We start from the raw sequence: 22785 nt of genomic DNA on the forward strand, positions 1-22785 counted from the left end.
TAACTATCGTGAAAAGCTTCAAAGTACTTTGGACTGGAACCCCTGGTGTGAACCTGTATCAAACTAATTGGATTCATGCAGCGCAGTCACTTTATGTTTTTAATAGGTTTATGATATTTCTATGTCAAAATCATGAAAAATACATTAAGATTAAGTCTAAATTAAATGTTTTTCTTTAGAATGAATAAAGTCATTACTGTGGATCTAAACTGTCCTAAACCAGTGTTAAACTCATGGACCTTTTTTAAACACATGTTGTACTTGAACAGTGGTGAACAGTGAGTGTATTGACAGTCGTCCCTGGGAGTACTGTACAGACTGAATTCATCTCACCTTGAGTGAGGTGGCCACATCAGGCTCAGTGGGCTGACACACTCTGTGCTTTGGTTTGGTGTTGACACGTTTCCTGCGTTTCCGTAAAACCACATAAATTTGCACATAAACCAGCAGTGTGATGATAAAGGGGACATAAAAGGACACGATGGAGGAGTAGACCACGAAGGCCGGGTTAGCGATCACACAAAGGGATTCGTCACGTGTGGCTGTAGAGAGAGAAACAAAGAATGAAGGCTACTTGCTAATGATTGTGGGTAGTTTTAATCAATGTTTCAAAGGCAACAGAATCAGAAAAAGCTTTATTACTAAGAATGGGCTCCAGTAGCAACATAAGATAATGTGTACTAATAGTAAAAAAAGATAGAATAAAGAATTAGAAAGAAAATAAATACTGAACTTACTGCTGTGACCTAAAGAAATTCTAACTTGCAACCACCACAGCATCAAACCACTCTGATATTCACTTTATTTCTGTTAGTTTGATCAGTACTCATATTTCATGAAACTTTCCTGATAAAGTTTTGAGTCTGTCTGGGGCAAATCAACACATGCACTAGTTGCTTAGGAGCCATATTAGCTTTGATCTAGAGTACATCACTGAGAAATAAAGTCTCTCGTCCTAAGACAGACCTACAAATAATCACAGCAAGATACTCAGTTTTTCCATGCATACTGGGGAGCTATGAATTACTTTAGATTAATACATTTTCAATACCATTTGGCACATTGAAACACTTCACAACTCCTCCGGTCAACAGATGCATCCATTTATTTGATGATGCAGTACTTCTCTATACATTTATGCGGCTAATCTTTAAAGGCAGCATGCGTTATTACTGTTTTAAAAAAAAGGTACTGCAATCACTACTGACCCTGGATAGACAGTGCCTCAAATTTCATATAGAGAACAGTTTTTCTAATTTGCAGAACAGACAGGTTATGCCTTCATGTGCTGAGGTTTAGGTAGTGAGGATTTAGATCAGAGAGAGTGCTTTTATGTTTAAATCAACTGGCTTTCAGTATTGGCAACGCAAATACGAGATTCATGTGAAGCTCATTCTGTGTTCTCATTTGAACCAAAACACTAAAATATATCAATCAACTTGGCTATTATGTCCATTGTTTTAAATAATTAAAAAGGTAATTGTTATATTCAATTTGTCAAACAATGTCTGCAACTGATTTCTTTATTCCTTCTTTGTTCTTACCTGTGTTATTTAGGCCAAACAACAAGGGACACGATATGGCAAAGGACAGCACCCACACCACTGAGATCATGACCGTCACCCGCCTCCTCGAGCTGTACCGAGTGTTGTACAGCATCGGCATGGCAACCGCTGTGTACCTGCAATGGCAACAAGGTAAGATGTTAGAGAAGTACTTGTGAATGTATCGCTTTGTAACCCAGTGGACAGTGACGCAGACTTGCCACACTTGAAGCATGCTGATGGAACTGAAGTATGAACACTGGCTGAACCTTTTAGTGCATCTACAGTGAGGAAGTATCACTCATTCACTTTTGTTGCAGCTTGGTTAAAATGGCTGACTTCACCGTACAGAACATGAATTTCAAGTGGCTGTTTAGAATGTAGTCAGTGCTTGAAAGGAGAAAATGGGTGGAATAATTGTGTGAATGATTAGCAGTTGTTAATGGGAGGTATTTGAAGAGGAATGCAGGCAATATGGTGGTTTGTGTTTTCCCTCATGGCTCACAATTTGTTAGTTAAACACAAAGCGGTTCAGACTCTCTTTCTGCACTATAATTTATGTTGCATGCCTCATGATATTTATGGTTCCCCAGGTAACAAGTCTGTAAACATTAAATAAAGTGATTGCACCAGATACTCACGTCTTGCATTATGTTGCTAATTCTACAGCTTCAAATGAGTCACAGAGAAAAGGCAACAGAAAAGCTAGGAAGCTTTTGGGGATAGGCTTACAAACAGCCAGTGTGTCAGAAGTCACAGACTCTTGGTAAAAATAACTCGCAACAGCAGCATGAATAAAAGTCATTGTCACTTGATGATGGAGAGTTTTCATTTGTCATCTAGTTGTTCTTTTGTCTGTTAGATAGAATAGAAAAAATCAGTCATAAGCAGTGTGCCTGTGTGTGTAAGTCCCAAGCTTTGACCAAATGGAGGTTTAATACATTTCAAGAATTAATGTGACAATGACTTAAGAAGCACCAATATTTTCATTAGCTGAATATTTTAATGTACTCATACTGAATCCTAGTTATAAGACTTTTTATAGGACTTTTGCATCATATTCATACCTACCTACACACACTGATTACATTTAGCTGTTCGTGTAAAAATTACAACTGTGCCCAGAGTTGAAATCCACCCAAATAAACTTAAAATAGTTGTTTCTCTCTTTTCTGGACACACACAGTTGGTGTATGGGCAGAAATATCCAGGAGAAACTCATTCACAATGCTGTCAGATTTGTTTTTCTTGGCAAAGCCCAAAAATAAAATAGCTGCATATTCATACTATCGATGTCATAGAGAACAAATAAACCTTTTATGTTGTTTTTCATATACAACAAAGACTTCAAATAATAGTTGTTTTATTGAGATGAAGATTAATTCTATCATTTTAGGTGAAAATTGTGCACTTGTGTGTCCTCAATGATGATTTGTTTACCTTGGCCTTGAAATGGAAATGCAGCCAAGCAGAAAATCAAGTCAAATTAAATATGACAGAAGTTGATAGAGAGAAAATATGACAGAGAAATATGTTTATAGCTTTGTAAGTGTAACGCCTGACTTTTGATGCAGTTGATTTTACAAAGTTGCAGAATGTAATCCTATCTAATGATTTTTTTTTTTTATACTATGCAAGTATGCAAAGACATTTTGGGAGCACTTTGATAACTAGGCATTATAATGTGTTTGTTAATTTTGTTTATTAATTTGAGGAACCACAATCAAACAGTGGTTTTAATTAGTGCTGTCATGTGATTAAAAAAATTGAGAGATTAATTAATTATGATCTGTAATTAATTAATCTAATTAATCTCTTTTTAATCTCACCTAAAAATTGCTGAGAAAAGCCTTCAATTTGAGGTATTTTCATTTAAATTCATTATTACATTATTGTGGCAGATCAAAAGACTGATACAGAACAAAAAAAAGTGACTTTATAAAGTCATTTATTGTTTAACAAATGTCTCCAAATTGGCTGTTGAGATCACTGGTTTTAGTCCTTGTTTTAGTCCTGGTTTAGACCTGCTTTAGTCCTACTTTAGTCCTAGTTTAGTCCTAGAATGGATTAATCCTGGTTTTAGTCCTGGTGTTAGTTCTGGTTTAGTCCTGGTTTAGTCCTGGTTTAGTCCTGGTTTTAGTTCTGGTTTTAGTTCTGGTTTAGTCCTGGTTTAGTCCTGGTTTAGACCTGGTTTAGTCCTGGTTTAGTCCTGGACTGAATTAGTCCTGGTTTTAGTCTTGGTGTTAGTTCTGGTTTAGAGGCTCACAGGAGGAAGCGCGGTTTACGCAGCGTACGCGAGAAAACACGATCCACACGCGGCTCACGGGAGCACGTCGGTGTCCGCGCAGTAACTACTGAAGGAAACGTGGTCCGCGCGTTCTCAGGTTGATGACGATGATGAAGCTGTGTGTTTATATTTGTGTGTGTTTGTGTGCGTGTCCCCTCATGTGGCAGGTCACTATAGGACAGTAGTGCAGACATCATGAGCCTATGCAGGTTGTTTTCACCAGTGACATTTAAGTTGTAGGCGATATTATATTTGTTATTTCACGTCGGGAGAATAATTTCCAAGACACGAATGCGTTTTTACCTGTGCACTGCTGACTCTGTTCTACTGGCTCTTCGACCTCGTCCATTGTGCGACTGACGCCGTAAACGTCGCTCTTACTGCGCGTGTTTTGTGTGGGTTTCAGACAATGAGTGGAATTGCCGAAATTAAAAAATGTATAAATGTGTTTTTTGTTTGTGCGTCTGTGTGTGTTGTTGGGACAACAACACACACAGACGCACAAACAAAAAAACAGGTTTTATAATAAAGCAACTCACATACAGAAACAGTAAAGTTAGAGATTAAAAATGAGATTAACGCGATTAAAAAATAACGCGCTAAATATGACTGTAATTAATTAATCGCAATTAACGCGATAATTTGACACCCCTAGTTTTAATAGATATCTATAGTAAAAAATAGAATATACTGTATGTTCTGCTCTAAAAGCTTTACAAACTTCTCTAACAATACACAGGAGAATTCTTCATTCACTGTGCACAATGGGTGATGTTAAACTATTCTCTGTGCCAATGGCTTCTCCAAACCTGCAGTATAAGTTCTTAAGACCTCTATCTCTGTCATAAATTCACATCTTCCAGTGTTTTTTATAGGAACAGTGACTTTTTGTCTTAAGACCTGCCCAGTCCTTTAGCACTAAACTGTACTAAGCCTTGTCTCAGACATTCATATACAGGTGTATGCAAATGCACATAATGGCATCCATTTGTCATAATGAGAACTGTACATAGGTAACCCTGCAACATCTGCTTGCCCATAATTTCGGCTGGAGCAGAGCAAAAGCTGACATTATGGAAGATGTTGCACATGGTGTAAAATCCATGTCTGCACACAGCACTTAACGTACAAATAGACATGTGAGCTCTGCTGCCACGTAGTTAAAGGAACCACTACTTCTTATGTAAACTAAAGTTCACAAACTAAAGATTTCCAATGAGAATGCTAGCAGGAAGCCTGACAGGCAGGCAAGGCTAAACAAGCTGAGCAGTGGCCCACTCACCGATCAATGCTGATGGCACAGAGATTGAGGATGCTGGCCGTACACATCATGACATCCAGAGTGACAAAGATGTCACAGTGGATCTTACTGAAGCGCCACTCTCCCACCACCTAAAAGACACAAGAAAAAAACAAAGAAATAGTAGTTTACAGCCAGAGTCAACACAAGAAAGATATAGACCACTTGCCCAGAGAGAAGGGACCTTTCCCAGAAATTATGTGTTTTTCTTTTAGCAACAAAAAAGTCATAGTGACAGTCAAGCCTCCTTGTATATTCTTTCACATTATTTCCACATCAGTAACAAGGAGCACAAGGGAAAGACAAAAGAATGAAACACAAAAGTCAGCCATGAGTGCAGGCTGTATGGAAATGAGCTGTCATAAAAAAAGACATAGAGAACAATTGCATTTTATGTGATGTTTGAGAGAGAGATTGAATAGGCTTGGCTTGTCTCTGCTGATTCCTATACAGATGATATGTAGTTGAGAAGCAGATGCCAGTTGATGCCAAAATTGTACTTTATAGAGAAATGCATCTGAGATCTTTCCTAGGCACAGCCAGGCACACATGACTGATGACATGTTTTCATGTGTTGATTGCTTAATCACAACTTTGTGTCTCATTCTTCCATCTTTATGAATTAAACATTCAATTATGGCAAAAACTATAGGCAACCCAGTGAGATAATTATCGCGTAACATGCATCCTGGATGACAGCCCCAGGTGGCTTGCAGAGTAGAGATGTGATCGAAACCTATTTATATTCATACTGCCTCTTATTACTTGGTCAAACCCCAGGATAGAAAGAGCTTCATCAGAGTAGCAGGCATGGGCTAGTGTGTCAGATGTCACATTATCTTAAGGATCTTTCCACTCCAGTGCTGTCTCCATACTTCATTCTGTACGCTCATCAACACATTTCCTATATTTTGATTGTGATTAATCTCTGTCCCAAGGCCGTGTGTATAATTAATAGCAATGGTTTAATGATGCGGGGGCCTGAGGACTACTCTTCAGTGTCCCAGCCTCCTCTCACCAGCTCTCAAGCATTTATTTGTCTATTAACTATTTAATTTACTCACACAATTACCACATGCTCACACATCATCATCGATTATTATGGTATAGTAGTGTTCATAATTTAAATTTTATGTCATAACTTGAGTATAGAGGTGGGTGAAAAAGTCACAATTTCAGTTTCATCACAAATCATTCACTTCTGAGGGTTCACACTGTGATTGTTTAAATTTTCCCAACACTCACTCATATGAGACAGACTGACCAGAATAAATAGTCTAGAATAGAGCCAGAGTAGACATGAACACAAGATGTTTTCCGTTTTATAATAGAACCATATTATTGTGAGTCTACATTTTCTGTCTGTCTAACAGGTGGTGCTTTGGGCACCGACAATATTTGATACTGTAATGGCTACATTTCTCTAATTTACCTGATGTTGTGTGCAAATTATATCGTAATTATGACAAGATTTTTGTACATAATGAATTTGGAAAGATTGAAAAATCAGGGAACTATTAGGAGCAGTTCATGGAAAGTGATGCAGACTTTTATATTATATCAAAAGCACACTTAATTATGGGTTGGTTTAAAAGATTTAATCTTATTAAAACAACACTGCAGGCTTGTTCAGACTGTTAAGGTTATTTCTTTCTCACCTACTGCAAAAATTAATTTGCATCTTATGCGTATTGATGAGCATGGTTTTATACTTTGTATAATTCAATGAGATGATGGACAGTCAGATACCTGTCCAGACAGAGCAGCCTTAATTAAACAATATTTTAATTATAACATCACATTCTTAAGTGCACTTGTCATATCATAAATGACAATGTAATTACACGATGTTAATCTGGCCTTTTGCATTTATGGATGTAGTCGTGATGCTGTAGCTTTGGTTTTAACACTATAAACATGAATGTTTTAATTCTCTCTGTAGGCATGCATATCCCCACTATCCTTGCGCTCTTTAAATCAGTCACACTCAACAAAGAGCGCAAAACCTGTAATTTATGCTAATGTAGCATTTAATAATGAAGACCAAAGAAAAGTCAGAGTAAAAAATATATCTTATGTGCTGAAACAACATAGAAACTGCCTGCTACTTTACAGTAAATTTACTTTAAAACACACAGTAAATGGATGAGTGGGTACAAAAGTGACTGTAAAACTGTTATTTCAAAATGCTTCTACTGAGAAAAAGCGGTAGCTATTGAAGCAGTGTGCTCTATGAATTGTGGGCAACATTGTTTTAGGATGTTTCCTGGACAAGCCAGAGAAACTCCTCCTTCAGTGAGCATCCATTTAGTTTATTGTTTGGCCTTATTTAACGATCACAACTGTGTCTACCATAATTGCTTAAACCCCTAATCCCAGCATTAGTGCAAGCAGCCAAAGAAAACCAACAGCCATAAATATATAAGCCCATAGCTCCAAATATAATTTTAATATAGTGGCAGTGGCAAACTCCAGTGCTCCCATTGACCTTAGTCTGAGATAAGCTTTCAAATCCATTTACGTCCAGAGGGATTTAGATAATTCTTAATTAGAAAAAAAAAAGCCTTTTGATTGGTTTTAAAAATACACTTTAAATGTACTCCATATCCTAAGAAGTGTTGTTTTTTTTCTTTCTATTGTAGTTTTGGTTTTCAGATATATATTTTTTTTAATTGTTGAATGACCCATGGAACCCAATACCTTATTCAGCTGTTGGTGATTATGAGCTAATGTTAAGCCTGTAAATATTGTGTTCCTTTTGCTTCTTGGTTAATGTTTTGTAATAATCATAGCACATTGCACATAGCAGTCACTTGTCCAACCCTTGCTGTGCTTTATAAACAGTTTCAGAAATAGGACTATAGATTTTTACAATGAAACGTGATCACTAGGATAATCATCATAGACCCACTGAGAGACACAGGAGCCACAGTCTTCTTATATTATATTCTACATCACATAGTGTGCCCTAAAGAAATAACACCGAGGCCAGAGGATAGACAGAGAAATGAGCTGATAAAGAAATCTTCTGGTGAGAGGGTAGCCTGTACGCCATTGATTGTTTATCATTGGATATCATTCCCGAGTGAACCTCTGTGTGCTACAATTGAAATTCAGCTTATTCTGCCACTGTGCACTAAAGGCAAGACACATACCTCAATTAGGCAGAATTATTCATAAACACAAGGCCCCTGACTGAAAGAGGCAGCATGACATTTTGACAGTTTCATGCACAACTGCTCTATTACAGGCCACAAGAGTTAGACAGCGGTCCACTTGGAGAATGTAAATATAAGGGCAGAGGTTGAAGCGAATCAGAATTCATTTCATATTTTATTAAAGAATTCTCAGCTGATTGGTGGAAACTGTATGTATTTAACCTCTGTAGAGATGTTAAGTACCTTAGGGGTCTGCTGGTCAAGAGTGGGCAATGCATATTTTGTTCTTAACGATAGATGTGTTCAAATAAATAGATAAGATAATAACATAACATTCAGTTCATGTGTTTTAAAAAAATAACTAAACCTTTCAATTAATACATTATCCAAGGCCTTTCCACAGCACAGTATTATAAAGCTGGTAATTAGGTCTACAGCAGATTTAAATCTCAATGGGGATTCCTGTTCTACTTTACTCCATACCATCTGCCCCAATGTTCTAAAGAGTGACCGTTAGCCTTAATGCATACAAAGTTAAATATCACGTGTTGAGCCATATGCTTACTTGGTTACATACTTTGTGCTGTATTTTTTCATTTAATTTTGTGTATTTGGTGTTTGACCGTGTGTCAGTGTATCCTACAAGGTCAGTCCTCTACCTTCCCCAGTTATAAGGACACTTTGATGTGTCGTCCATTGATCTTTGAACTTGCATTTAAACATGTGCTTCTGCTTCCCACTCCTCCTATACAGACCGGTCACAATGGGGCACAGTAGATAACACGCTTTGTTCCATAGACACTGTACTTGAAATGGGTGGTGGGTGTGTGATCTCCAAAGGTCAAGCAGTACTGGTCAGAAATTATCCTATTGTTGGTGACATTTTTTCCTCTATAGATTTTCATGAACAATTAAGTGTAGTGGATTTAGCCATGTTTGTTTGTCATACCGTCAATGTAACCCAAATGTCATTGACAGCACAACATGGTACAACCATGCTTCCACAAGGTGATGGTAATAATAAGATAAGATTCTCTCTTCACAGCAATGACCTTCTCCTCGTAACTGCTCCAAGGTATTCATGAGAGCAGCCAGTACCCAGTTTTTTTCCCTCCAACCTAATTGTCCTTTTGTGTGCGGACACTAGGGTGACACTGGCGGTTGGGAGGTTGAGAGCAGGCTTTTTTTCATGGAGCACTGCTGTTACCAGCGTCTGAACTTGAGATGATGTTTTTTTTTGTTTTTGTAATGAAGTACAACAGAGGGAGGCACAGGACATTCAGTCCTTGGACAGACTTATTCATATATATCTGATTCTCACACAAACAAAATCATTCTTTTTTTTTTTCCATTTTGTTCTGTGAAAATAAATGGCACTCACATATTCTAGTAACTTACAGCCAAAGCACACCAGTCCTCTAAGGTGCTACGAGAGTGTGCACATGGCGTGCACTTGCTCAACTCTGTGCAGTGATTGGAACATGTTGAATTTGAGTGTGACACAGAGGCTGAAAACCCTTTCTTGCAGATTTACTTTGAACCTAGACAGGCCTCTGCTCTGTGACTGATGGAAGAAGTTTAAGGAGAGGGACCAATGCTGCAATGAAAGTAGAGAAAACACTGTTTTGTCTCCTGCTTCACTCAGTGCAAACTTCTGTTTGTCACTAAACTCAACAATAAAAGACTAAAACCACAATTTTTTCATTCCTCACATAGCTTCACACTAGGACTCTCATTTCATCAGTGATCTGCAGATAAGATTCCCAGTGAAGTGTTGTCACAATACACTATTTACACAACAGAATGCAATTTTAACACACAACATATTATACTTTGTAAATTTTATGATATGGTCTTACTAGTTGTTGATCATTCTACAACTATTTAAGAAAGGCCAAATATTGTTGTATTTATGGCATTTGTTTTTACAGTATTGGTGCTGGTTCTGATTAGTAGTTTTTAGATAATAATTTTGGTATCAATTTGTATCTGGATACCTTTTTTATCTAATTCTACAGCTGTGTTTGTTTTGTCAGCACTTATCAGCACTTTTAACAACACATGAAACATCTGTCAGTGATTCACTTACTAAAAGGATAAGCTTGAACCAGACTGACAAGATGTTTTTGATGAGAAATTGCCAGCTTGCATGTACCAGATAACCAGGCAGTTATATAGAGAATGATTTCTATCAAATATATTATCTTTGAAGCTTTTGTCTACTGTGCCCGTTGTCTTATCTGCCTACCACTTTTCTATTTCTTTCTTTCTTTGCCCTTGGTCCTTTGTGCTGTGAGTTCTCTACTCAGAAGCTGCTAAAAGTTCTCTAACATTCTTGCCTTGAAATGCTGTGTAGTGTGATCGATTAGATTCTTCACAGCATCAGTGCTAAAGTGCTCTTTTCTTACTCTCAACTGGTCGTGGACATTGAGGAGTGTCAGCCCGTGCTTTCAGGCTCTATACAGCAGAGCCTGCACATAAGCTCTTTTAAGCCTCCAGATAAAGGGAGAAGCATCTTTGAGCACACAAAAGTCCAGTTGCTTTTGCGTAAGCGCCCTGGCTTACCCTAGTCTGAAAGCATCTCAATCTTCCAAAACAATATACTCTTACCTCCTTTAAACTTATCATATATAACTTTAAACCCAAACCTTTGCCACGACTTAGAAGAGGTTTAAAATACTGTAGGGCTTCCTTATAACATCACAGTATTCTTTTATTATTCATTCACCTTACTTTTTGCCTACTATGAAATGAGTAGACCTATCCAGGGAGACATAGCACGACAAGAGCAGAGGGCATGTCACTATATTCACCATGCTGCATTATGTATAACACCTATTTGCATGTGTGCGTGCATATTCTACCTCCAAGTACACGACCCAGGGCATGACCAGCGTGGCCACGAGGAGGTCAGCCACTGCCAGACTGACGATCAGATAGTTGGTGGTGGTTTGGAGCGCCTTCTCCCGGGACACAGCCATACACACCAGCACGTTTCCAAACACAATGACAAAGATGAGCAGGGTGAGCAGCATGGCGTAGTAGTTGTAAGGGTTCTTCTGGCCGTGCTCTGTCCCGTTGAGGCCCCATGTCCCATTGTCGAATAAGCTGTCGTTGTAGGCATACTGGGTAATGACATCCATTAGCTGTGAGTGACAGAAGGCCGGTGGAGGGGCCCTGCAAAACGTCAGACAGAGAAAGATGTTATAACAGAGGACTAGTATGAATAATGGTGCAGTTTGCGGAGAATTGATTTAAACAATAGTCTATTGTTTATGCCGCCAGGGTAAAGTAATAAATCGTATCGTATTTCAGTTTTCTTATTTATCATTTTCACTTAAGCAATGTGTTTTTTGCATTTTCATTGGGGATATCTTTTACATGTTATACTGTACTTGAGAAAATCTGACTAAATGTTATTAAGACAATGCTTTTCTTCATCCAAAATGCTTCAAAACAAACAAATGAAAAATAACATTTTCAAAGCTCAAAATAGGCTGGTCAAAAATTACAATAAATCTCTTTTTTCATTTCTCTTCTCTACCACAAGCTTGTTAAAATACAAGTGATATGACCAGTGACCGGTACAGGGTAGAAGAGGCATTAATGGGATTTGTGGAAATGCAAAACACCAGTCAGCTCTGTTTTTAGTTGAAAGTGAAGTACAATTTAGCAGAGTTTGCTTTTAATTTAATTGAAACACCTTGCATGTGTTTCATTTGCATATGGTAATCGTGACTGCTGCTGCTTTGTTCTATGCCTGAGAAATTATTTGTGTGAAGTTTATGTTCTGTGTTTGTCTATTTTTATACAGAATACAGGTAGGCAAATACACCTTTAGCAACAGAGAGCTGTTCATTCTTTGTGCTTTTATGTGTAGGAGACAGTAGTTAATGGTTTGTTTTATTTCATTTTGTAAAACTTAACAATATCTGGCCTGGTAGAAAAAGTATTTCCTTTCCTGTGTGCATTGCTTTACAATGACTGTAAGTACTGTTCATTAGAAATTACTGTTAGCCTTGAAAGAGCAGTGAGAGTGAACCTGAACAATATACGTGATAGAATGACTCACTTTGTAGCGTTCCTTTTATGAGACTTGTGTTTAAATGTGTGTACTTAAAGACACTGCGCACTTTTGTTTCATCTTTGCAACTCATCTTTTATAATTACTCAGGAGCGGCTGACAGAGCAGTCCTTCTGAACTGCAATAGTATGAAATCTGAATGAAACTGTGCGTGTCATGGAATAGGGGTTAGCTTCACAATTCTCGTCACCACCTTGTGCTTTGCCTTTTGGCGTCATATTATTCAGCTGTTATTTTGCCTTCAGGCCCAAACTGGCATTTTGTATAACTCACTGAAGCACTTGACGAGAAGTGAGCCAACATGGAGGCAAGACTTTTAATAGTGCCTCCAAAGTCACATTGTTGACGCCCAAAAGATGAACTGAATTTGATCTTGTGCTTTATTTCTGAAACATTTCAAATAGATGTGGGATTGCAGTTGTTGGTTTGAAGATATGCCCAATTAGAATATCAAGTGTATCTATAGTATTGTCTATAGTTGAACTTTGAAACATCTAATGTACTCTCCCAAACAAGAGTAAGAGTATAACACTATATTTCCGCCCTTTTGGGGTTAATTTTATGTTCCATTCATATTTTATGGTTGAACTTCAAACAAGACACTGTTGCAAAATATGGTGTGAATAATATTATTCACTTTATTCTGGGAGTTGCTATGGGTTGTATTATTTTGTATTGGGCTAACAGCAAATAAGTTCAATACAGACTATAAAGCCTTTTTAAAGCCTCCCCAGAGAATCGGTACAGTATTGACTTGTTGTTGCAGATGAACATTGAACATTTTACACAAATGAACCTACTTTATGTCATATTTCATCACATCAGATTCACCTTTGACATGAATAGGATTCCCGTTCAAGAGGAAGTAGCACCACAAAAAAGTGTGGTCTAGCATTTGAGACAAAAGTGGGCGGGGCATATTCATTTTTGTTAAATCATTCCTACCTGGCCAGCCAGAACCACACGTTTTGATAAAACTTTACAAAGACGAGTGGATTCGAACAAAATGTAGAAAGGTCTGACTGATCAGGCAACTAATTCATAACATTATGACTACTTCCTATACCACGGCATCAGAGCTTGTAATCATGCCTCATCAAAATAGAGTTTTGTTTCATTACATCTATATGTGTTTAAGTAATACTGCATATGTGAACTGTGTCCTTCTTGGAAGTTCTAAACACAGTTGCATAATTTCATCTGGTGCTGATGTGCTTCACCATGTTTTTAGTATTTAGCTTTATACTACCACCTACATAAATCATTATTATACGTTTCCACACTGTAAAGCGCAATATTGATTTAAAACAGGTTAGAAATAGAAACAGACCCATTTACTTCTTGTTCAAATTTGTACAACTGAGAGGGCCTGCCTCTTCAGAGGCATTTTACTGTAGCAAACCCTACACTTACAAAGAAATGGGTGAGAATATAGTTGAAAAAGGGTTTCTCAAATATACAAGATCAGAATAAATCAAAATACAACTCTGAGTAAACTCTGATGAGGGAATACTGTTTTTACAATAAACAGCTTCATCTTTCATCTAGTCATTTTAGTTTTCAGTTTACCATCTCCACACATCTATTGAGCTTAAACATGTCAATCCTCAGTGCATCAGCAGCTGCCTCGTCTAGTCTTTTTCTTACATTAACATGGTCGAAATCATTTTAGCCATTATAGTTTGTAAAGTATTTGCCTTTTATATTGATCTTTTATAGTCCCTTGTTCTTCTTTTGTAACATGAAATGGCCTTACATTACTTTGTAATATAATACTAATCTAACTGGATGCAGAATATCCAAGCAAATGAATTTTGTGGAAGTGCTGCTCTGGGACAGTTTGTTTTTCTGCTTGCACATTAAAGTGTTGATCCAGGCTCAGTCCTAGTTGTGTCGATGGGGAAAAGAGAGCATATCCACTCAGCACATTTGCACCAGAGTCCTAGAAACCTAACTTTATTGAAAGAGCAAGATTACTGGCTTTTTTAGTCTGTGTGGGCCAAAAGGAGCTCTTGACCTCAGTAAGAAAACATTTTCCTTTATGTTTCTTCCTTCCTTCATTCAGCCTAATTGCTGTGAAAATACTTGTTGGAATGTGAGAATTGTCAGTACAAGTTTCACCTACGAAGGACACGTTGTCTTTGCAGTTTTTCACATTTCTAATGGGGCTGTGTGGTCCATTCTCCAGTGCAACTTAATGTCACTCAGGTAATTAGATGAAGTACAAGATCTGCTTACATCGCTCATTGGTGGTCTTGACTGAGAATGAGACGATTGTCAGAAATAAAATATCCTTAACATGATTGTAGAGGCTAGTAAAAGGTGACTTTCAAATAGGATTAATGTTAGAAGCATAATGGCATTTGTGAGCCACCATCAGGAGAGTTAATAAGAAGAAGCTGCATTCAATGTCACTAAGACTGAATTGAGTTACGGAAGAGGATGTACGTGTGCTGCCACAAAGGGCACCACTGCTAACTCTGTCTGTCTCAAGTGAGGATAATACAAAAACTGAAAAATATAGTTCCCTGAAAACGCTGGGGTGAGCTGAGCTGAGCTGAGCTGAGCTGAGGGCTAGAATAATCATAGTGAACCTGTTGAAGATGAATGGTCTTGAAAAACACAGGAGCTCTTATTACCATGAGATGAATCTCAGGAAAGAGAGAAAATAATATGATGGGGAATTACTCAAACATCTGTGAATGAGAACACAACTCCAGGTATGAAAAGCCAGCATTATAATGCTTGGTTCAAAGCTAAAATGCATAATATAGGCTTACAGGGCTATGAAGTGACATGAGTAATTTGTTCTCATGAGAAATTGGATGCTCAAGTAAGACAGGGTGTCCAGGTATGTTCTATGTGCAGCACAGTGTCCATGGAAGCAGCCGTGCACCCGCATAAGCTGAGTTGATCCGTACGGCTGACGTTATAAGTGTCCACTATGTCATGGGCAAATAAGAGAGGCTTTCCCTGCACACAGACCTGTCCCCTGTTCACAAACACAAACAGCATGGTACCTTATATGTTACGTGGTTGCGTGTGTCATAGGTCACAGCAGCAAACGTGCACATACATCTTATGAATTAAACATCATGCATTAGCCATTAGTACCGAAAATAGCCTAAAGAGGTAGGGATGAGTGATAATGGTTAAAGTTACTTAACTGGCAATCTCTGATAGTCATAGTGTTACAGTAGAACCCTAACAACTAGCAAAACAAGATATCTATTCTAACAAACAATAAGGAAAACAGTGGAGCCTTATATTGTCTGTTGGTAAAGATTTACATGTGCTGTAGTCTGTTGCCTGCGCATGTTACACTATGTGAACCATTCCTATTTATTAACTCACTTTAGTTTTTGTTATACACATGAATCATTTTTTATATAAATACATTGATCAGTTGATATATCTTTATTATTTAATGTACCTTTTATAATTAATATTTTGATTGTTATGTGTTAGCAATTTTTAAACAATATACTCACATAGCAACCAGTATGAATCTTCACAAATGCCTATTGAACTAGAATATGACATACTCACACCCCAGTATTGGGAAGTTGAATTTCAAATAGGATTAGTCGGAAACAACTGAGGGCTAGGAAAAGCATTTCTGAGCTTCTGTCTGCAGTGTTAATAGGAAAAAGTTGCATACAAAGTCAGAGTGAGATCTGTGTGCAGAGAGGATTTACTCGTATGGAGGCAGAGAGTAGGTGAGGCTGCTGGAAGTGTAAGCACTGCTCAGGGGCACCAGTATTTGTATGTGCCCTGCAGAGGCCCTGCCCTGTCTATTCTCATTTATTTGTCCATCCTGCGTCCTTTTACTTACAGTACTCTCCTCTCAACACTGCCTCGTGCTGCTTACAAACAAAGGTAACTAATATCCCTGCTTGCTAATAAATCAGCATTATAGTGTCATTTGTGATTACAGCTGCGACCTCTACTTGACAATGATTTTTATGTCCAATACTTTGTCTGTGCCCCATGACCCAAAACAAAAACAAAACAACCCTGAATACTAATTGTGTCCCGACCATAAGCATTATGAAACAAGTCAAGGCAGGGAAGGCATGTTGCATTATTTTCATTGTGCCGCTAGATGGGGTCTGAAATCACAGGCAAGTTTACTATGGAATGATTACAAGTCTGGTCAGGACTTGGAAACTACTCAAAAGTAATATGAAAAAGAAATGAGTCTATGGCAGAATATAAAAGCAAGGTGCTGCTATATCGAATGTGTTCTACTGACCTGGTTTCACTTATATGACTGAAGGAGAATGTAGCTATAAGATTTTTCCAAAAAAGTCATTCTTGCACTCTTGTCACCCCCATGGCACTTCCATGGGTGACTGTTCTATATTTTTCTTCTCTCAGTCATGCTGTTTGTTTTTCTGTTGTGGAACTGTTCCACACTAGAACCTGAAGTTGAAAAATACTACATTATTAACAGGGGTGTAGGGGGGGCAAAGGGTACTCTTGAGGGCCTAGTGCAGGTAGGGGCCCCTCACAAAGTCTTTCAAGGGTATTTTTTATTAGACAATGTGTAGTGTGGGCCTACAGGATGATTTGTATCCAGGATCCAAAATTTCATGCTGTCCCCTGATTATTAGTGTGTTAATAGAGTATTAGGTGGACTTAAATAGTTTTTCCCTTCAGCATTGCCCTGCTGTTACGCTGCTATGTTTTGATTCAGTTTGCCATATAGAAACCTTACAAAGACAATGTTTGACTGTTATCGATGATTCTTGCATAGAAAAACATCTGAAATGTTAATACAGAGACACATCTACAAAAGTTCTGAGATCGGTATGCCATTTCAGAACCACAGAAAGAGAATTTTGGTTTTGTTCATTCAGCTTTGTCCTCACAAAGCCCCTAATTAACTAGATTGAAGCTTTCCTAATTTTAGTTTACCACCAGGATTCTTTACCCTCATTCTAGTGTCTGCACCCATGCCATCTGTCTGTTCACTACACCCGGATAGTTAATACAAATCACCAGGACATTCAAGGTTTCCCCCAAATATAACCATCCTGGAGGCATTTCAATAGATTATAATGTGTCCTACAGCTCCCCCTTTACAAAAGCAGCCCTAAAATAGCAGTCTCGACACAATCTCTGACTCCCCGCCCCACTGCTCCACTTACCCCAGTCTATATGAACATTGCACAATTCACAGACTGATATGGATACACTCATGTACTAATCTTACAACGTTATGGTATATATACCTGTCACGATAATTACTATAGTGACTTATGGTTCAGTATAGGAAAGCTGGAGCAATATTTTTCGGGGAACATTATTTATGGTGGGTACATTTTCTGTGCACCACTGGGAAATTTGTGGTTATGTTTCGGCTAAAAAGTAAAAAGTTGTATTAATAACTTTTAAGACTCATTACAGACAAAGTGTTTCATTCTGCTATTTATTTATTGTAGCTCCTGATTTTTTTAACAATATTGTACATTTACTGTAGTTTTTGTGGTATAAATCCTTTCTTGAGTTTATTGTGTCAGTGGCATAAATTAGTTTCAATATTATCTATATTTTCTTCAGCAATATAATCACACTTCAATATTTGTTATTGTGATAGCCTTAGGTATATCACGTATTATCAATGGACACAGCACAGCAGTATTGACATTTACAACTTTTTACAGAATTTAGGAACTTGTTTGTGCAACTAAAAATTGATATGTTTTATGTCTACTATCAGACTTCACAATCATTTACATAAAAGAAGTTCCTAATCTGAAAGTAATGCATTCTCCCTGCCATTCTATTGGTCTTTGTTCTTTGCCAGGATTTTATATCCAGCAGGCTGTCTCATTGTTTACTGGTGTTTACATTTTTTCATATTAGTGCTGCTGGTGACTAAGCGTCTCTACAGAAGCCCTGCTCATTATTCTATAACAGATGCATTTTCCCAAGTTATTTTCTTTAAATGGAACATATAATGTGAAAATTACTTTTATGAGCTTTTAACTATGTCATCACAGTGTTCCCTCATCATTAGTTTACTCAAAGTTGTGATTCATGCATGTTTCAGGAATAGGTATGATTCTTAAATGTCTAAAAATCTGCTGCTGGCCATAATCAAGTTCTGCAATTTTGAACAGGTAGTCAATCGTCCATATCTTTACAATAAACTGAAGTAGTCCAAGGTTTGCAAGAGGAATATGGAACCTAACACAGGGGAAGTTTATTTACCATCAGTATGAGTTCTGTTGTAGGGAGTATTATACCTGGACTGTCTTTAATTACTTGAAAATTAAAATTGGAAGTATGTGGTAAACAGATTTTCCCAAACTAACATTTAATTAGCTCTCTTTGATTTGATAGTCCCCTTTATTTCCTTTTTTTAGTCAGCTAAGCTCGAGGTAAGTTAAGCGCCTCTTAGTTAATAGTATGGTTTGTCATATTTTTAAACAGCAGTATTCTTAATTACTACTTGAATGCGCAGTACTTGGTTGTTAGATGCCTTTGTTATTCCTTTGAGTGTGACTAGGCTACACAACATGGTGAGAAAAATAAAGGGCAATTGAATTAGGAAATTAGTACCTACAGTTTGATGCATCATTTAATAAAGCTGATCAAGCAGATAACTGTGGCTCTCATTATGCCAAAGAAGCATATTCATGTTTGCTGATTGGCTCATTTACTTCACAGAATATTTATTAATATTCACATGTGGAATTAAGCATATTCTGTTTTATTAGCTGACTCTGTCTGTCAATATAATTGATGTAAACGTACTGCTGTATTCTTCTAGCTAACCTCTACTGTTGTGTGAGCAGTTGACCTGTCCTGCATGTAATCCTTAAATAACCTGACCCCCCCTCTACCCACAATCCTTTGGTCTCACATCTAACCAGATCGTCTTATTCCCTGGTGACCCCAGCTCCAATCTAAGGCAGGAAGCTTTATCTGACTAGACTGGATTTGTATTGTAGCATCAAACCATTTTCAGGACTTTTCTTTGGACTCATGGGATCTATAGCTCTTTGACCTCACCAACCAAGTATGAATGTAAAAAATATGCCTTTATGCCTTTAGTCGATATATTGTACAATATAGTCCTGCGCTGGAGATAATATGGTCCTGCTATGTGGATCTCAGTGTATTTGAATGTGGGAATATCTCGGTAGGAATGACTACGTAGATGCATAATTGTAAAAGATAAAGGACTTGGTAAGGAATGGTAAGTGAACCATTATTTCTCTCACAGTGCACTTTCACACTTTCAATAAGTTGATCACATTAGAGGTAAGTGCTAAGGTTTTCTTCAGGGCTTATGATTAATAGCAAGCACTGCCAATAAGTGGGGATAATGTTCAGCCATAGCTTGGAGCTTGCTCTGGCATCTCTTTTACTCTGGGATGAATGGATGCTGTTAATGCACTTGCTAATCTAATTGCATAAACTAAATAATAAAATATAAATCCCCAATAGAAGTAATTATTGACTTAACTGAGCATACCTTGTGCTTTTTCCCATCTACTGTACCTTCATGGTTTCACTGCTCATCATCATATCATTATATATATATATATATATATATATATATATATATATATATATATATATATATATATATATATATATATATATATATATATATATATATATATATATATATATATATATATATATATATATATAAAATTTGTTTCTCACCTTCCACGGTGGTAGGTCTCTCTCACCCTCATTCAGCTCGGGTCCTCTACCAGAGGCCTGGGAGCTTGAGAGTTCTGCGCAGTATCTTTGCTGTTCCCAGTACTGCACTTTTCTGGACTGAGATGTCCATTTGTTTTTCCCCGGTATCTGTTGTAGCCACTCTTCCAGTTTGGGGGTTACAGCCCCGAGTGCTCCGATCACCACAGGCACCACTGATGCCTTTACTTTCCAGGCTCTCTCCAGCTCTTCCTTGAGCCCCTGGTATTTCTCTAGCTTCTCGTGTTCCTTTTTCCTGATATTACCATCGCTTGGTATTGCGATGTCAACCACCACGGCTCTGCTCTGTTTCTTATCCACCACCACTATGTCTGGTTGGTTCGCCATCACCATTCTGTCAGTCTGTATCTGGAAGTCCCACAGGATCTTGGCTCGGTCATTCTCCACAACCTTTGGTACCTTATATATATATATATATATATATATATATATATATATATATATATATATATATATATATATATATATATATATATATAGTCTTTTAATGTCTGTATAGTGTTGCACTTTAAGTAATTACACTGCTGTAGCTCAAAATTACAGACTATTTCACCCTCTGATTTCATCTAGTTATTAGGACTTATAATTCACCCAAAAATTAATTATGAATTGGTCTTATTTTGACTGCATTCATCTTTTATTGTTGCGTCTGGCCCAGAATATCCTCATGGCTTGCTCCCTTGAATTGAAGCTGCTCTTTTGTTGTTAATTTGGTCTTTCAACTGGTTTCTTAAAGGCAGTGGATTCTTAAGTCATCAGAATAAATGCTGGTAATTTTCATGAATCTGCTCATTGTGCTGTTAGGGCCTCCTCTACTGTGTTACCACAATGCAGTCATCAGTTCATTAAATGATGCAACAAACTGTGAGGTTTCTCCTACAAAATCCATTTAATCACAAAACTATCTATCATGAAAGGAATCCAATTTCCCTAGGAACAAAAATACTATAGCTCCCAAAGGAGTTTGACATTTTTACTTACAAAGTAGCAGGAACTCTGAGATTTTTTCAGGAAATTACATTAATGAAACAATAGTACCATTGTTTTTAGATGAATTTAATACACTGCATATTTATTTTTACAATATTGTGCCTTAGCCTTGTGCCACAAGGTAAAGTTTCTGGCTAATTAAAGTCTTCCCTTAAATAAAAGAATGCCTTTTTCTTTTCTTTTTTGTATAATATCGTGAGACAATAGAGGGAAATTAGCCTTCGACTATAATCCGGTGTGTTAACATTCATGTTGTACCATGTCTGTGCATTAACATGCACTGTCCCAATCAAATAAATAAATACACAAATACAAAATAGACAGGTCTTGTCTGTTTTCTTAGGTTTTGTCTGAAATTCATAGCTATCAACATAATGTTTTTTTTTCTTTAATGTATAGATTATATTATATTTTTGTCTAGTCCTCAGTTTACACCATGTAGTAATAGGGACTCCTGGCTATGAGAAAGAGACTTCTCAATATTTCTCCAGTGGCGTTAAAGCCCAGCACACAGGAACAGCCCAGTTGCAGCTGATACCAGTCCATCAATACTGTCAAAGGGTTTGATTCGACTCCTCAGTAGTCTTCACCCTAATTAGTTTTCTATTTGCTAAATCCCTTTTAGTTTGTGGGTCAGAATCATTGAAGCAGGCAAAGTCAATGACTATCTTGTGAGTTCCCCTTTCTGGAAAACAGGGCTTTCTTGTAAAGAGGCAGAAGCCCGCTTGTCACCGGTGCACAGCTAATTTCTGCTTGCTTTGTGTGGAGGTGGTAGTGGCTATGACTTTTACTGTGCTCAAAATAAACCTGCCGGCTCAGAGTAGCAATTATGGTGTCGTTATCTAGGTGTTGCAATTATCCATGCTTTTCTCTGTACTTATCATCACCACCGATTTTCTTGAAACGTGACCACCATTATAGCTCCTCTCTAAAACATGACCACTGGGTTATTAACATCCAAAAGTGGAACATGCAGATTTGCTTCTTTCTGTTCAATAAATTGCTAACTTAACTAAATATAATTAAGCTTGCTTCAAGTGAATGCTCTGACATTTAAAAATGACGGCTTGTGTTGCATAGCTTTAACATCACGGGGGTGGGGAGGGGTATTAACATTGTAGATTTGGAGGGTCATTTATTTGACTGACATATGCAATAACCTGTATCATTGCAACAGCAGCACATTTTCAAGAGACTTTTTCCTGTCAGGTGAAGGCGAAAACAAATGAATTACTGGACAGCAGCCAGGCAGCCCTAAGACAAGTCACACTGAGAGGAAGGAAGAGACATAAAGGCCAAATAAAAGACACCTATGCATCATCTGTGAGAACAAAAGCCTGCTCGTTGTGCTCTTCAGCTATCCATCTATGTTATTGATACAGTATAATACAAAGGTTAGTGCTAAGCCAAATTCTGTTATTACATATACTTAAATGGGGCCATAACACTGACTACCATCAACCCAAAGAAAGGAGATCTCAATAGTTTCCAATAAGGTGTAAGAATCCTTCATGCTAACAACTGTATATGTCTCTGGTGAGGTCTTCACACCAAGACTATCTGTGTATAACACCAATCAATATGTGTGGACACAAAACAACTGCATTGGTTCTCTTCCTCTTTTCACACGTTTCTGAAAATTACATGTGCTCTGTACAAGACAATACTTGAGGCATCTG

General features: G+C 37.5%; 1 protein-coding gene across 1 annotated transcript in view; it reads right to left on the minus strand.

Annotated features, from left to right (window-relative positions):
- drd2a (dopamine receptor D2a) overlaps positions 1 to 22785 on the minus strand; it is a 30405-nt gene that overhangs the window by 2231 nt on the left and 5389 nt on the right. Inside the window, exons 2-5 of the mRNA XM_055147896.1 lie at positions 11154 to 11466; positions 5114 to 5223; positions 1545 to 1681; positions 334 to 542 (exon numbers count right to left, since the gene is read on the minus strand). Coding sequence (XP_055003871.1) covers positions 334 to 542; positions 1545 to 1681; positions 5114 to 5223; positions 11154 to 11432 — 735 coding nt within the window. The 5' untranslated portion in view covers positions 11433 to 11466. The remainder of the gene's footprint in view (positions 1 to 333; positions 543 to 1544; positions 1682 to 5113; positions 5224 to 11153; positions 11467 to 22785) is intronic.

Source organism: Boleophthalmus pectinirostris, unplaced genomic scaffold, assembly GCF_026225935.1.
Source record: "Boleophthalmus pectinirostris isolate CB_2022bp ecotype Guang Dong unplaced genomic scaffold, ASM2622593v1 HiC_scaffold_9, whole genome shotgun sequence".
Lineage (NCBI taxonomy): Eukaryota > Metazoa > Chordata > Actinopteri > Gobiiformes > Gobiidae > Boleophthalmus > Boleophthalmus pectinirostris.